Source organism: Ochotona curzoniae, unplaced genomic scaffold (genome assembly GCF_017591425.1).
Source record: "Ochotona curzoniae isolate NIBS_2020 unplaced genomic scaffold, NIBS_Ocur_1.0 scaffold_274, whole genome shotgun sequence".
Classification (NCBI taxonomy): domain Eukaryota; kingdom Metazoa; phylum Chordata; class Mammalia; order Lagomorpha; family Ochotonidae; genus Ochotona; species Ochotona curzoniae.
The window spans coordinates 8,944,949-8,959,702 of record NW_024467101.1 but is presented as its reverse complement, the minus strand read 5'-3'; the positions used below and the strand labels follow the sequence as shown (position 1 = coordinate 8,959,702).

The following is a 14,754-nucleotide window of genomic DNA, read 5'->3' as shown; positions in this document are numbered from 1 at the left end:
ACTGTGAGGTGTTTCCTTAGCACATCCTTTGAGAACAGAAATTATAACAAATCTGTCAATTCAGCATCCCCGTGGCAGCAAATACTTGGGTAACACATAGAAATAATATTTCCTCCATAAACTAAATATATATTTAAAATGTTCATCACATGGTACAACCAATTTGGGGATTCTTCTGGTTAATTGATATGTTCTTTGTAAGATATGGTTCCATGGTCAGCTAACCACTTACCACAACAGCATCCCATCTCAGAGTGCCAGATCACCTCCACACTGCTCAACTCCTAAACCAGCTTTCTGCTAACGCCCCTGGAAGGCAGTGGATGATGGGGCCCTGCCATCCATGTGAGAGACTTGGTTGAAGTTCCTGGATCCTAGATTGGGCCTGGCCTAAACCTGGCTATTGTGGCCACTTACAGAGAATGGATCAGCAGATAGACAGTCTCTCTCAGCCTCTATCCATCCTCTGACCACTTTCATCTATTCACATGTTCCCCCACCACCCCACCCACTCTATTTTGCCTTGTAGATAATAATTATTCTTCCAACGTATATAGCCTAGTGGTTAAGATATTCACATCCCACACTAGAATACCTGGGCTTGCAGGTGGCACCCGACAGCATAAATGTGAGCTGAACAGCTGGTCAGTTGGGCTGAACTAGGCTGCACAACCCACGGGTGTGTACAAAAGCCGAATGGGATGAGGGACAGACAGAACAAGTCTGCTGCACATATGGGCATGCACAGGAACCAGGGCTAGGGAAAGGCATATTAGGGGTTACTGGGGATAATTCCAACAAGGCTTCAGTTCCCACTGGTGTATATGAGGGCTGAGTGTGTGATGGGCAGAACTGGGCTGGGCTGCAGTAACCATAGGTTTACGTAAGAGATGAGGCTGGAGACAGAACTGACCCAGCATGTGCAACCTCCACTGTGCATGTGGGCTGATGTGGGTGATGGACTGAGCCAGAACCCACACTGGCAAGACACACAAGAGTCAGGTGTGGGATCACCTCATGCAAGGTCTCTTTGGGGATCCCCTCAACTGAACCACTGGACTCAGCACTCCGACAACAGAGAGAATCACAGGATTTGTGGCCTGACTGCAGTGCATGTGTCAGAACTGAGCCTCCTCAGTGGCTAAGACACAGCAGTGGGCAGCATGCCCAGATGCACATGGGGGATATGGCAGTCCATTGGGACCTGCAGAGGATGTCTAGCACCATAGCAGAGGATAGAGGACAGAATAAATTGGACAACTCTCCCAGCCAAGCATGATAGCAAATATCTGGGTGAGTTGAGACTCAAAAGTGGAATATGTCAGCCACTGGAGCTTGCAAGGATCACCTCATCCTTGGAACAACAAAATAAACAGCATTTCAGAACTGTCAAAACCGCTTGAACAATACCCTCAGAACATGGTGCACATGAGGGACCCTAAGACAACATCAAGTGGCCATCCCACACCCTTGGGTACTGGTGCAGTTGGGCTGCTGTGCACAGCGCTCTTTCCTTCTTCCTTTCTTTTTACCCAGATATAGGAAGAAGAAAAAGAAACTTGGAAATAATGGTCTCATCCACTTTCCCTAATCCTCAACCCTAGTCAGTGGTCCACATGGGCATATATCCTTCTCAACTATGTAAGCATAATCAATAACTAAATAAATAACTAACTAAATAAATAGGGCCCAGCGCAGTGGCCTAGTGACTAAAGGCCTCGTCTTAAACGCACCAGGATCCCATATGAGCGCTGATTCTAATCCCGACAGCTTTGCTGGGAAGCTGGGATGGGATCCAGCTCTCTGCTTGTGGCCTGGGAAAACAGACAAGGATGGCCCAAAGCACCCACATGGGAGACCTGGAAGAAGTTCCTGGCTCCTGGCTTCTGATCGGTTCAGCTGTGGCCATTGCGGCTGCTTGGGGAGTGAATCGTCAGATGGAAGATCTTCCTCATTTGTCTCTCCTCCTCTCTGTATATCTGACTTTGCAATAAAAATAAATGAATCTTTACATAAATAAATAAAAGCAATATCTGAGCTTGGTTCCTAGTTGTGGCTCCTACCTGCAGCTTTCTGCCAGTGCAATAACAAATAATTGCAATCCTGTGGCTCACATATGGCACCTGCTGGCTTTTGCCCAACTCCAACCCCAGCCTTCCAGGGTATGTGGAGAAAGAGCCTACAGATGGAAACTCTGTCTGCCTCTCTCAAATAAATGAATTTGACCTAAAGAACTATTTTTTTTTTAAAGATTCATCCACCTTTATTGCAAAGTCAGATATACAGAGAGGAAGAAAGACACAGAGGAAGACCTTCCATCCAATGATTCACTCCCCACGTGACCACAACAGCCAGAGCAGCACCAATTCAAATCTAAGAGCCAGGAGCTTCATCCAGGTCTCCCACTTGGGTGCAGGGTCCCAAGGCCTTGGGCCATCCTTGACCGCTTTCCCAGGCCACAAGCAGGGAGCTGGATGGGAAGCGGGGATGCCAGGACTAGAGCCGGCCAGTGCCCACATGGAATCCCGGTGCATGCAAGGCGAAGACTTTGGCCACTAGGTCACCACACTGACCCATTAAGGAACTGTTTTTAAAAATAAATTTCCTAAAACTACATTCAAACACTAAGTGTACAAAAACCAACACCTTTCTAGGTTGTAACATTAAATTTATTAGTGAATACTAGGATTCACTGACTTCTTGGTAAGCGAACATAGTTGGTTCACTTTGAAGTTACAGGGAACTTCAGAATCTTTTACCATAAATTACTGAAAAATTATCCATGTATATTTCAACTTAAATACACATTATCACTTATAAGTGGTAAATTTTGCCTTAGTGTACCAATACGTTCAACTGCTAAGTATATACTCCATGGTATATACTCTTTGGTATTTACCAAAGACTAGTGGGAAAAAAAAAAAACATGGTCCTCACCTTCTCAATTTATACAACATCTTGGTGGTTTTACCATAATATTCTACTGTATCAGTATCTCTTTCAATCCGACTCTGTTCCTATCTATGAAAACTACAAATCCAATAAAAATGCCCCTGATGACTTCATTCAGGAAACAATGTTATTAAATAAATATTTTTTTAAATAGAACTAGGCTCAGCTCAAGGGTACAATTAGCTAATCCTCCTCCTGCTAGTACCGGGATCCTATGTACATGCCAGCTTGTGTCCTGGCTGCTCCACTTCCAGCTACCTGCTTGTGGCCTGTAAAGCAGTGGAGGACAGCCCAGAGCCTTGAGATCCTGCACCTGCATGGGAGAGTCAGAGGCAGCTTCTGGTTCCTGGCCAGCTCAGCTCCAGTCACTGTGGCTATTTGGACAGTGAACCAGTAGATAGAAGATCTTTCTCTCTGTCCTTCTCTCTGTAGACCTGCTTTTAGGGAAAAGAATAAATAAATCTTTTTAAAAAATAGAATTGTACAGATTGGTATGACTTATTGCAAGTTTCTATCAAGTCTATGATTACATAACTCAACAACTTTATTAAATCTACAAATCTATGGATATTGTCCATATGGGAAGTTTCTTTATCAAATTATTAAGGAAAAAAAATCCTGCTACTACAGGAAGGAAGAGCTGCTGTTAGTGCTACAGTCACAGGCACGGCGAGCAGAGAAGCCAAGAAGAGCAAGGCCCTTCCCCTGCCCTGCTGCCTTCCTGCTGCTTACAGCAAGCAGCTGCCAAAGCAGCAGTGGGGCCAGCAGGGTCTGAGACTCAGCATCACAAGGCAAGATAAACAAGAAAGATTTGTCACTAAGAGACAATAGCAACCGGCAAAATATTTTCTGTCCTAGAGTCATGCAAAGTGTCTGCTTAGTAATCTGCAATTTGGTGCAAGGGGTCAAATCGAGACATCAATCTATGTCCAACTCCCGAGTGTCTGTTGCTACTCTAAAAAGCAATAACAACAACCACAGCTATCATTCACTTCATATACACAGTAACCTGAAACTGTGTTAAATAGTGCACATGTATTAAGTCATGTAGTCCCAATAACCACACTGTGAAACAGGCAATAGCAATATTTCTACTTTAACAGAAAACCCAAAGATGTACACGTCCGGAGGAGCTCTGACTAAACCCAGGCAATCAGACTCTGCAATTTTTATCACCATGTAAGTTAGCACACCGTGACAAACAACTTTCAAGTGCAATTTCCGTTGAACACAACTTCCTTACATGTTTCCTAAGGTTCATACCAGGATTTATAGTTACAGAGGAAAATCAAATTCTCACCCACTAATGGCTCTTTCTGCTGAGAATATCCACCCTTCACCATTCATCTGATGTTGGGTTGTACTTCAGTTTTATCAGAATTTATATTGCTCTTTTTTTATAAGATTTATTTTTATCATTTTTTATTGGAAAGGGGGATATACAAAGAGGAGAGACAGAGAGGAAGATCTTCCGTCCGATGATTCACTCCCCAAGTGAGCCACAACGGCCGATGCTATGCCGATCCGAAGCCAGGAGCCTCTTCCGGGTCTCCCACACGGGTGCAGGGTCCCAAAGCTTTGGGCCGTCCTCGACTGCCTTCCCGGGCCACAGGCAGGGAGCTGGAAGGGAAGCAGGGCTGCCGGGATTAGAACCGGTGCCCATATGGGATCCCGGGCGTGCAAGGTGAGGACCTTAACCACTGCGCCACCGCACCGGGCCCTATATTGCTCTTTTTAAAAAGATTTTTATTGTTAGGGTCTGCCATGGTAGCCTAGTGACTAAAGTCCTTGCCTTGCAAGCACCAGGATCCTATATGAGTGCCGGTTCTAATCCCGGCATCCTTGCTTCCCATCCAGCTCCCTGCTTGTGGCCTGGGAAAGCAGCTGAGGACGGCCCAAAGCCTTGGGACCCTGCACCTGTGTGGGAGACCCAGAAGAAGCTCCTGGCTCCTAGCTTCAGATTGGCTCAGCTCCAGTCATTGCGGCCACTTGGGAAGTGAATCAGCGGACAGATCTTCTCTGTCTCTCCTCTCTGTATGACTTTCCCATAAAAATTAAAATTTTTTTAAGATTTATTTTATTTTTATTTGAAAGGCAGATTTACAGAGAGGAGAGACAGAGGAAGATCTTCCACCCACTAGTTCACTCCTCAACTGATCAAGCTGAGCCCATCCAAAGCCAGAAGCCAGGAGCTTCTTCCGGGTCTTCCACATGGGCACAGGGTCCCAAGGCTTTGAGCTGTCCTCTATGGCTTTCCTAGCCCACAACCAAGATAGCAATTGGAACAGCTAGGACGTGAAACCAGCATCCAAACAATATCCCAGTGCGTGCAAGGCGAGGATTTAGCCACTGAGCCCTGTGCCGGGCCCAGAATTTGTCACTCCTACAGGAGGTCTTTTCTAACTGGTATCTTACCCTTTTTAGTACCTGAATCTATGCTCCTCATGCATATTGTTAACATCAATGCAGGAGTTTTTTCATAATACATTTACTTTATTTTTGATGATGTTTACATAGTTGAGAAGGATGCATGCCCACGTGGACCACCTACCTATTAGGGTGGAAGGGTCAAAGAATGGGAGAGAGTGGATGAGACAATTATTTCCAATCTTCCTTTCTATTCTTCCTATGTCTGAGGGAAGGGAGAAGGGGGAGAGAGGGGAGGGGGGCTGTGAGCATCCTAACCACACCAGTAACCGATGACATGGGATTTTATTTGATGTCATCCTAAGGTCCCCAGTGTGGAGCATGTTCCAAAGGCACTGCTCAAGTGGTTTTGACAGTTCTGAGATTATGTTTTCATTGCTCCAAGGATGAGGAAATTCTACCCAGTCTTTATGTCCTGTCTGACATAGTCCACCTCAGAGTCTTGACTCACCCAGATACCTGCTATTGAAGCTCAGCCAGGAGGGCTGGCAAATTTATTCTACCCTTCATGGTACTAGACATCCTCTGCAGCCTCAATGATCTGATGTCTCATATCTCATGCGCATCTGGGCTTCCTGTCCACAACATAGCCTTCAGCAACCAAGGAGGCCCAGTTCTGACACATGCACTCCACCCTCAGACCAGATTTCTTGTGATTTTCTTTGTGACTGGAGTTTTCAGTTCAGTGGTCCAGTTGGGGTGTCCCCAAAGAAACCTTGTCTGAGGAGACCCCAGATTTGACTCTTGTGTATGTTTGCTAGTAACAAGGTCTGGATCAGTCCATCACCCACATCAGCCTACACACATACCAATAGTTGCAGTGGGCCAGTCCGTTCTGTCCCCAGCCCCATCTCTTAATGCAAATCAATGGATGCTATACACCAGCCCAACCCTGCCCTCCACACACTTGGTCTTCACACACACCAGGGGGAACTACAGCCAAGTTGATACAACTCAGAACAACCCTCATTAGGCACACCCCCAGCCTCTCTTCCTCTGTATGCCAGTATGTACAGCAGACTGGTTTGGTTCATTCTGCATCACATTTGGCTCTCACACACATCAACAGGCGTTGGAGCCTAACAAAACCCAACCAACTCCACTATCCAGCCCATACTTAAGCCAGTGGATGCTAACACCTATCAGGAACGTCCCCAGTCCTGGTTCTCAGGCTCAGTGGTGAGAGCTACAGCCCATCCGAGTGTGGCCACAACTTCCATACTAGGCTCATTCCCAGCCCTGGATCTTGCACTTTTCCAAGTGGTTCTGCTGTCCAGCCTGACAGGACCTCAGACCCAGCTAATGATTCTATAGCAAAGCCCGACCAGCCTGCCCTTATTCTGGCTCATGCATGCACCAGTGGATAGGGTAGCGTAGCTCAACCTGGCTCTCCCACTAACCCAGTTCCTATGCAAGCCAACAGGTTTTGTAGCCCTGTCCAGCCTAGACTGCCCCAAGTCCCAGCTCTCACACTCACGAGCAAGAGCAGTGACCAAGCAGGAAAGGCCTCACAGTCGGCCCCCCAATGAATTTACTTTTTAACCATGCTTTTTCATAATTTTTTCCCATAAAATTTATTTTAAAGATTTATTTTTATTTTTATTGGAAAGGCAGATATACAGAGAGGAGAGACAGAGAGGAAGATCTTCTGTCCGATGATTCACTCCCCAAGTGAGCCACAACGGCCGATGCTATGCCGATCCGAAGCCAGGAGCCTCTTCCGGGTCTCCCACGTGGGTGCAGGGTCCCAAAGCTTTGGGCCGTCCTCGACTGCCTTCCTGGGCCACAGGCAGGGAGCTGGATGGGAAGCAGGGCTGCCGGGATTAGAACCGGCGCCCATATGGGATCCCGGGCGTGCAAGGTGAGGACCTTAACCACTGCGCCACCGCGCCGGGCCCCATAAAATTTTTTAAAGCCCTGATACTTGTCAGAATTCACAAAACTATATATTTCAATTAGTGAATTTTATAATTTAAGTTACACCTAATAAAAGCTGATTTTGAATATATTTTATATACCTTGATACTATTTCTGTTAAAATACAAACATTTTGTGCATGTCTATAGATAACTATAAAAAGATGCACAGAAAACAGTCCAGTATTGACATGAACAATTACTGGGCACTGGTAATATGTCAGGATTTTATGGAAGAATTATGCTTCCTTTACACTTCCCCATAATGCATAATACACAAACACAACTTTTATATTAAAAGCATTTTAATTAAAGGTGTTCTGATTTATTTTAAGGATATATTTATTTTTTATTTGGAAGGCAGATTTTTCAGAGGAAAGAGAGAGATCTTCCATCCATCAGTTTACTCCTTAAATGACCACAACAGCCAGAGCTGAGCTGATGGAGGCCAGGAGCCAGGAGTTTCCAACCACTCTGGATTCTCACACAATGAAGTGGTCCAAGGACTTGGGACATCCTCCACTGCCTTTCCAGTTCACAAGTAGGAGAGTTGGCTCAAATGTAGTGCAGCCTTGACCAGAAATGGCACAACCCAACACCCATATGTAATGCCAGCACAGACAGGTGGAGAATTAGCCCACTGAGACACCATGCCAGGACCAAGATCTGCTTTTATTTATTTATTTTTTTTACAGATTTATTTTTATTGGAAAGACAGATTTACAGAGAGAAGGAAAGACAGAGAGAAAGATATTCTGTCTGCTGTTTCACTCCCTAAGTGGCTACAAAACTGAAACTGAGATATTACAAAGTCAGAAGCCAGGAACTTCACATGGGTCTCTCCTGTGGGTAAAGGATTTCAAGGCATGGGGCCATTCTCTACTGCTTTCCCAGGTCACAAGCAGGAAGCTGGATGGGAAGTGGAGCAGAAAGGACATGAATCAGAGCCCATATGGGTTCTTGGTACATGCAAAGCAAGGATTTAGCCACTGAGCCATCATACTATGCCCTGATTTGATTTTCAAAATCAAATTTTGGGGGGTTTTTTTTGTCTTTTTTTCTTTGTAAAAAAAAATATTCTTATAGAAATATCTGTGAGGTATCAACTTGTGTGCTACAAATTTATGTATGATTATAATTTTTTAAGGTAAATTTTCTTATTTATTTGAGAAGCAGAGAGAAAGAAATAGGGAAAGAAAGCACTCTCCCCGGATGCCCCTCAAGTTCCGAGGCTAGGCTGGGGCAAGAACTGGGAGCCAGGGACCGACCATCCCTCCCCAGTCCTTGAGCCATAAGCACCTGAGGCCTCCTAAGGTCTGCTACAGTGGGAAGCTGGAGTAAGACACCGGGACCTGGAACCCAGCCCAGGTCCTCTGACCGGGATGCTGGTATCTTAACTTCGAGGCTAAATGCCAGCCTCCAGGAGGTGAGTTTTTACTGCAAAAAAAATAAATAAAATGTTGATCCATGGTGCATATACCTTTAGTGAACATAAGATGCTCCAAGTATTATATTTGTATCACATTGTATCTCTGGCTTCTTTCCTTACAAAAAAAAAAAAAAATCCATGCCAGTTACAGAAGAGACAGTAAACTTAGTTCTACTAAGTTTAAGCTCAAACATCACCCTTTTAAACAATTTTTAATGAATCATCCAAAGGCTAAAAGAATTGTAGCCAGCAAGTGGAAATAAAAAGTATTACTTCAGCTTTTAACAGACAAGTCGTGAAAAGACACAGAACACTAAGACCTATGGGGTAAAAATGAACAACTCTAAATTAATTTTTATCATTTGTAATAATACTCTGATACATTGTTAAATACATTATTATTGTACCTGAGATTTGGTAGGCCCTTGTGACACAACTGTGTCTTCTTTCACTGTTCTTCTAACTCCCACAGAGATTTCTTAGCTCATAGAAAAGTGATAAAGACAGGAAGTGGTTTGGGGGTTTTGTTTGTGGTTTTCTCTTTGTGGTCTGTGGTTTGGGAGTTTTACGTTTCCCTTGGGTTTAGTTATTTTTGCTGCTTTTAGCTTAATTAAAAAGAACAAAATAAGTAAATACCAAATCAAGGCATTGTTGTAAATATCTACCTCTTATTTAATAACTCTTTGGGATATTACTGTAGCATTACTCATAAGAGAAACAATGAAATGTGGAACCATTATTTATATCACAAATCATATATATGCATTACAGCTCAAATACAGAGCAGAAGAGCTCAAGCATAGGGTGAGTGAACTCAGAGCTGCATAAAAGACCATTTGTATGCTTCCTAAGATCATTTATTCAATTATAGGTGGAATATGTAGGACAGAAAATTGAAATCAATAAACTAAATAAAGAAGCTAAAAAGACAAATGCAAAAGTAACTATAATTCTAGGAAGGAACTGAAATGGAAATTTTAAAATAGTTCCACACATAAGAACACAAAATACAGGACTGGTGTAATAGCCTATTGGCTAAAGTCCTTGCCTTGCACGTGCCTGAATCTCATATGAGTTCATGTTCCAGCTGCTCCAGTTCCCACCCAGCTCCCTGCTTGTGACCTGGAAAAACAACGAAGGATGGCCCAAAGCCTTGGGACCCTGAACCCACATGGGAGACCCAGAAGAAGCTTCTGGCTCATGGCCTCAGATCCACTCAGCTCTGATCATTGTAGTCATTTGGGGAGTGAATCAGCAGATGGAAGATCTTTGTCTTTCCTTCTCTCTGTAAAATCTGACTTTCTAATAAAAATAAATCTTTTTTAAAAAAGGAAGTTATTCAAATGGCTAATTAAGCATAGGAACTTACATCCAATAACATTACTCACTATGAAAATATAAAGCAAAATTATAATAAGATACCTTTTCACAGCTTTTAGATTAACTATTGAAAGACCAAAACAAATTGCTGGCCAGGAGGTAGAGAAATCAGAAGTCCTATGCATTGCTGATGGGGATGACAATCCCACAAGAAGGTGAACAGAGTTATCACAAGACTCAGTAATTCTATTCCTGAAGATATAACCAAAGAAAAATAAGAATAGATCACACTCAAAGTTGTACACAAATGTCAACGAGAGAATTACTCCCAAGCACCAAAAGCCGCAGTCAGCACTGTGACTCTGTGAGGTAAGGCACTGCATGTTTAGGCTGGCATCCCATAGGAACACTGGTTCAAGTCCCTGCTGCTCTAATTTCAACCTAACTTCCTGTTTGTGTGCCTAGGAGAGCAGTGGAAGATGGCCCAAGTACTGGGACCCCATGTAAGAGACCCAGATGGAGTACCAGGTTCCCGCCTTTGCCCTGGCCAGCCCCAACCACTGCAGCTGTATGGAGAGGGAACCAATAAATGGAAGATATCCTTCCCTCCAACTGCCTTTCAAATAAATATATAAATCTTCACCCCCCCACACACACACAAAAGAAAACACACAAGCTCATCATCAAATAGATAACCAGAATGTAGGCATATTCATTCAACATTACTTAAGAATAGTCAGGAATGAAACAGTGCTTGTTAAATGCAACAGTATGGATGAACACTGAAAGCAATCAATACTGGGGGCCTTCATTCAGCCACAGCAAGTTCAGCTGCCACCTGCAGCATCAGCACCCCCACAGAGGTGCCAGTTCATGTCCTAGCTGCTCCACTTGCCATTCAACTCCCAACTAAGGCACGTGGGGAAAGAGCAGAGGACAACCCAAGGGTTTGGGCCCCCCCCCCCTGCACATGTGTGGGAGATCCAGAAGTCCTTGGCTCCTGACTTTAGACCAGCCCTGGCCATTGTGGCCATTTAGACAGTAAGCCAGTGATTGAACGGCAGATTTCTCTTTCTGAAATTCTGCCTTTCAAATACATCTTATAAAAAAAATCGATAATTAAACATGCAGAAGAGTTAAATTCATAGAGACAGAAAAGAGGTTAGTTATTATCAGTAGCTGGAGGGAAGAGGAATAACTCACAGCTGCCTGTGAATGAGGGACTTTTTGTAGGGTAAGGAAAATGTGTTTACATACTACTCTGAGAATTCTGTCACAAAACAATTTTTTGATAGGTGAACTGTATACAACTGTATCTCAGTAAAAAGAGAGAGGGGGGTGCAGACACTATCTACTGGTTCATGACTCAAAGGTTCATAATCTGGGCAAGGAAGCCCAGAACCAAAATTCAGTCTAGGTCTCTCACATGGGCAGCAAGGACCCAAGCACTTGAGCCTTCACTTGCTGCCTCCCCGGATGTACAAGAGGAGGAAGCAGGAATCAGAAGCAGGGCACTCAGACTGAACCTTGCACCTTTCCATGTGGGATCTGAGCATCCCAATATGTACCTCTCTTGCTTTTTTAAATTTTATTTTGTTTATTCAAGAGGCAGAGGTACAAACAAAAAGAGAGATCTTCCATCCACTGGTTCAATTTCTAAATAACTGCAACAGCTGGGACTGGGCCAGCCCAAAGCCAGGAGTCAATGAACTTCATCCAGGTCTCCAAGATGGGTGCAGGGCATCCTTCGGCTGCTGTCCCAGGTGCATTAGCAGAGCTAGATGAGAAGTGAAGCAGACAAGAGTTGGAATGGAGGTGCAAGTGACAGCTTAACCTGTTTGGTCACAACACCATCCCCAACCCCCATAAGCATCTTCACCATTAAGTCAAAATATTCAAGAGTATGCATTTCAGGTTTTTTTCAATTATTATTTTAAGATTTATTTATTTGAGGGCCCGGCGCGGTGGCGCAGTGATTAAGGTCCTCGCCTTGCATGCCCGGGATCCCATATGGGTGCCGGTTCTGGTCCCGGCAGCCCCGCTTCCTTTCCAGCTCCCTGCCTGTGGCCCGGGAAAGCAGTCGAGGACGGCCCAAAGCTTTGGGACCCTGCACCCACGTGGGAGACCCGGAAGAGGCTCCTGGCTTCGGATCGGCATAGTATCGGCCCGTTGCGCCCACTTGGGGAGTGAATCATCGGACGGAAGATCTTCCTCTCTGTCTCTCCTCTCTGTATATCCGCCTTTCCAATGAAAAAATAATAAAAATAAAATCTTAAAAAAAAAAGATTTATTTATTTGAAAAGCAGAGTTACAAAACTGGAGAGGCAGAGGGTAAGAGAGAAGGGGAAGGAAGGAAGGAAGGAAGGAAGGAAGGAAGGAAGGAAGGAAGGAAGGAAGGAAGGAAGGAAGGAAGGAAGGAAGGAAGGAAGGAAGGAAGGAGACAGCAGGAGAGGGGGGAGAAAGAGAGAGAGAGAGAGTGTAAGAAGAAATATTCCATCTGTTGATTTACTCCCTAAATGGCCACAACAGCCAAGAGCTTCATCCAGGTCTCCCACATGGGTGGCAAGGACATGGGCACTTGGGTCACCCTCTGCTGCTTTCCCAGGTGCATTAGCAGGGAGTTGGATTAGAAGTGAAACAGCCAGGACTTAAACCGGTGCCCATATGCAATGTAGCCACTACTAAAAAACCTGGCATTTATCAACAGCCAGTGACTTTACCCATCGGCCAACGTTTCTTTTTCAAGATACTTGTAGGGCCGAGCACGATGGCTCAGTGGCTAAATCCTCAACTTGCATGCCCAGGATCTCAGACAGGCACCAGTTTGTGTTGCAGATGCATCACTTCCTTGTGACCTGGGAAAGCAGTGGAGGACGGCCCAAAACCTTGGGACTCTGCACCTGTGTGGGAGACCCGGAAGAAGCTCCTGGTTCCTGGCTTTGGATCAGCTCAGCTCCAGCCATTGAAAAAAAAAAAAAATTAAAGACACTTGTAAAAAGACACAGCCACAAAAGCTACAAATACAACACACTGGGCAAATATAGCACTCAGCTTTTCAATCATTGTTCTTCAGCTGCAATGTTAACTCCAAAAGTCTTCTCTTCTATGCAGAAAACAAAACTTCCTACTTAAAAGAAGCCAACTTAGCTTAAAAAAAAAAACACTGAAACATCAACTAATTTTCAAATAATTTTATTTTAGCATTGCCCCTGAACTAAATAGTAATATCAATTTCAAAGAAAAAAGAAACATAAAGGACTACAAATACATAAGAGGTTTCATTAAGCAAACTAGCAACTTCGTTAAAGAGAGCCACAATAATTCCAATTTGCTGCAATGAAAACGTGAAAAGGTACCTGCCTCAAAGGAAGAAAATCCTACAAGCCTCGCGTTTCCAAGCGAAGCGAACGAAACATGCATTTCTTCATTTAGGATGTTGCCTCAGGATTCATTAAAATCTATCTGGTAGGTACAGTTAGTCGCTTACGCTACGCGACATCTGCCCTGCTTCCCACTACAACCTTCTAGAAACCCAGCATTTACCAACAGCCACAAAAATTGAGCCGGGGAGTCAGGGAAGCATCACCCGGAGGGACGGTGCTCAAGGAGCTCAGGAAAAATGTCTCCAGAATTACTGTTTTATCAAGCCCCACGTCCTCCTGCAGACACGGAGCGACACCCTCCAGCTGCCAGGCACAGTGCCCGGGATCAGAACGCCATGGTGAGGCATAAACAAAAAAAAAAGTTTCTGATCGCAGGAACCTTATTTTTCGACAACAGAGTTGGCCAAACTCATTGCCAAACTTGTAACAACTTCCAGAGTTTGTTACAATATATGCATATATACATATACACGTGTGTCCATATGTGTGCACGTATATGTGTGTGTGTACGTATGTCAAGATCGGCTCCCTTTCCTGGGTGAACCTGGGGTCGGATGTGAAGTCCTGAAGTACTCCGGATGACCCCAGTTGCTGGCTACTTTGGGGTTTGGGGGTACCTGCAGAACCCGGTGCCCCAGTCAGCAGGGCATCCTTTCCCACAAACCCCGCCTCAGCCACACACCCCCCAGAGAACCCCAAGGCCAAGGCAGCTTTCCAGCAGGACGCTGAGGTGAAGCCCGGGGATGGAGAGCTCAGTCCCGCCCGCCTCACCTGAGCCCTCACCTGTCTCCCCGAGACTCCCACTCGGGCCCCGGGGTTCCTCCCCGAGGGGGCGGGAGCAACAGGGAGGCGCGGCGCGCATTAGGCGCCTACTGTATACCGCGAGCGCGCGCAAATACACACACACACTCTTCTCTCACACACCCCTCGCGCGGAAACTGAGGCAAGTAGGCGCTGGAACGGAGTCCCGCCGCCCAACAGCTCGCGACGAAGGCTCGAACCCTGACGGCCCCGTCGCTTCCTCCTCACGGCCGCTCGTCCGAGACTGAGGCCCGGCCCGGCTCGCACAGACAGAGTTTCACAAAGAAAGTCTCCCGGCCCGCGCCCCCCTCACGCACTCACCCGCGCCGGCGCGGGTGGAGACTCGGACTCCCGCCGTCTGCGGCTCCGGGCCGGGGTGGTCCCCGAAATCGGTTCGGACACCGGCGAAGGCGACTGCTCCATCCCCACGGGGCCCGGGCCGCGTCTGCCTCGAGCTAACGGTCCAGTCAGCTAGGAGCGCGCGCCGCTCCCGCGCGCCATGTTCCCGCCGTGCCGCGCGCCGCCG

At 45.7% G+C, this 14,754-nt stretch overlaps 1 protein-coding gene across 1 annotated transcript in view; it reads right to left on the bottom strand.

Annotated features, from left to right (window-relative positions):
- The window catches only part of TTC28 (tetratricopeptide repeat domain 28), a 499,891-nt gene extending 485,137 nt beyond the window's left edge, over positions 1 to 14,754 (bottom strand). Inside the window, exon 1 of the mRNA XM_041003608.1 lies at positions 14,556 to 14,754. Coding sequence (XP_040859542.1) covers positions 14,556 to 14,651 — 96 coding nt within the window. The 5' untranslated portion in view covers positions 14,652 to 14,754. The remainder of the gene's footprint in view (positions 1 to 14,555) is intronic.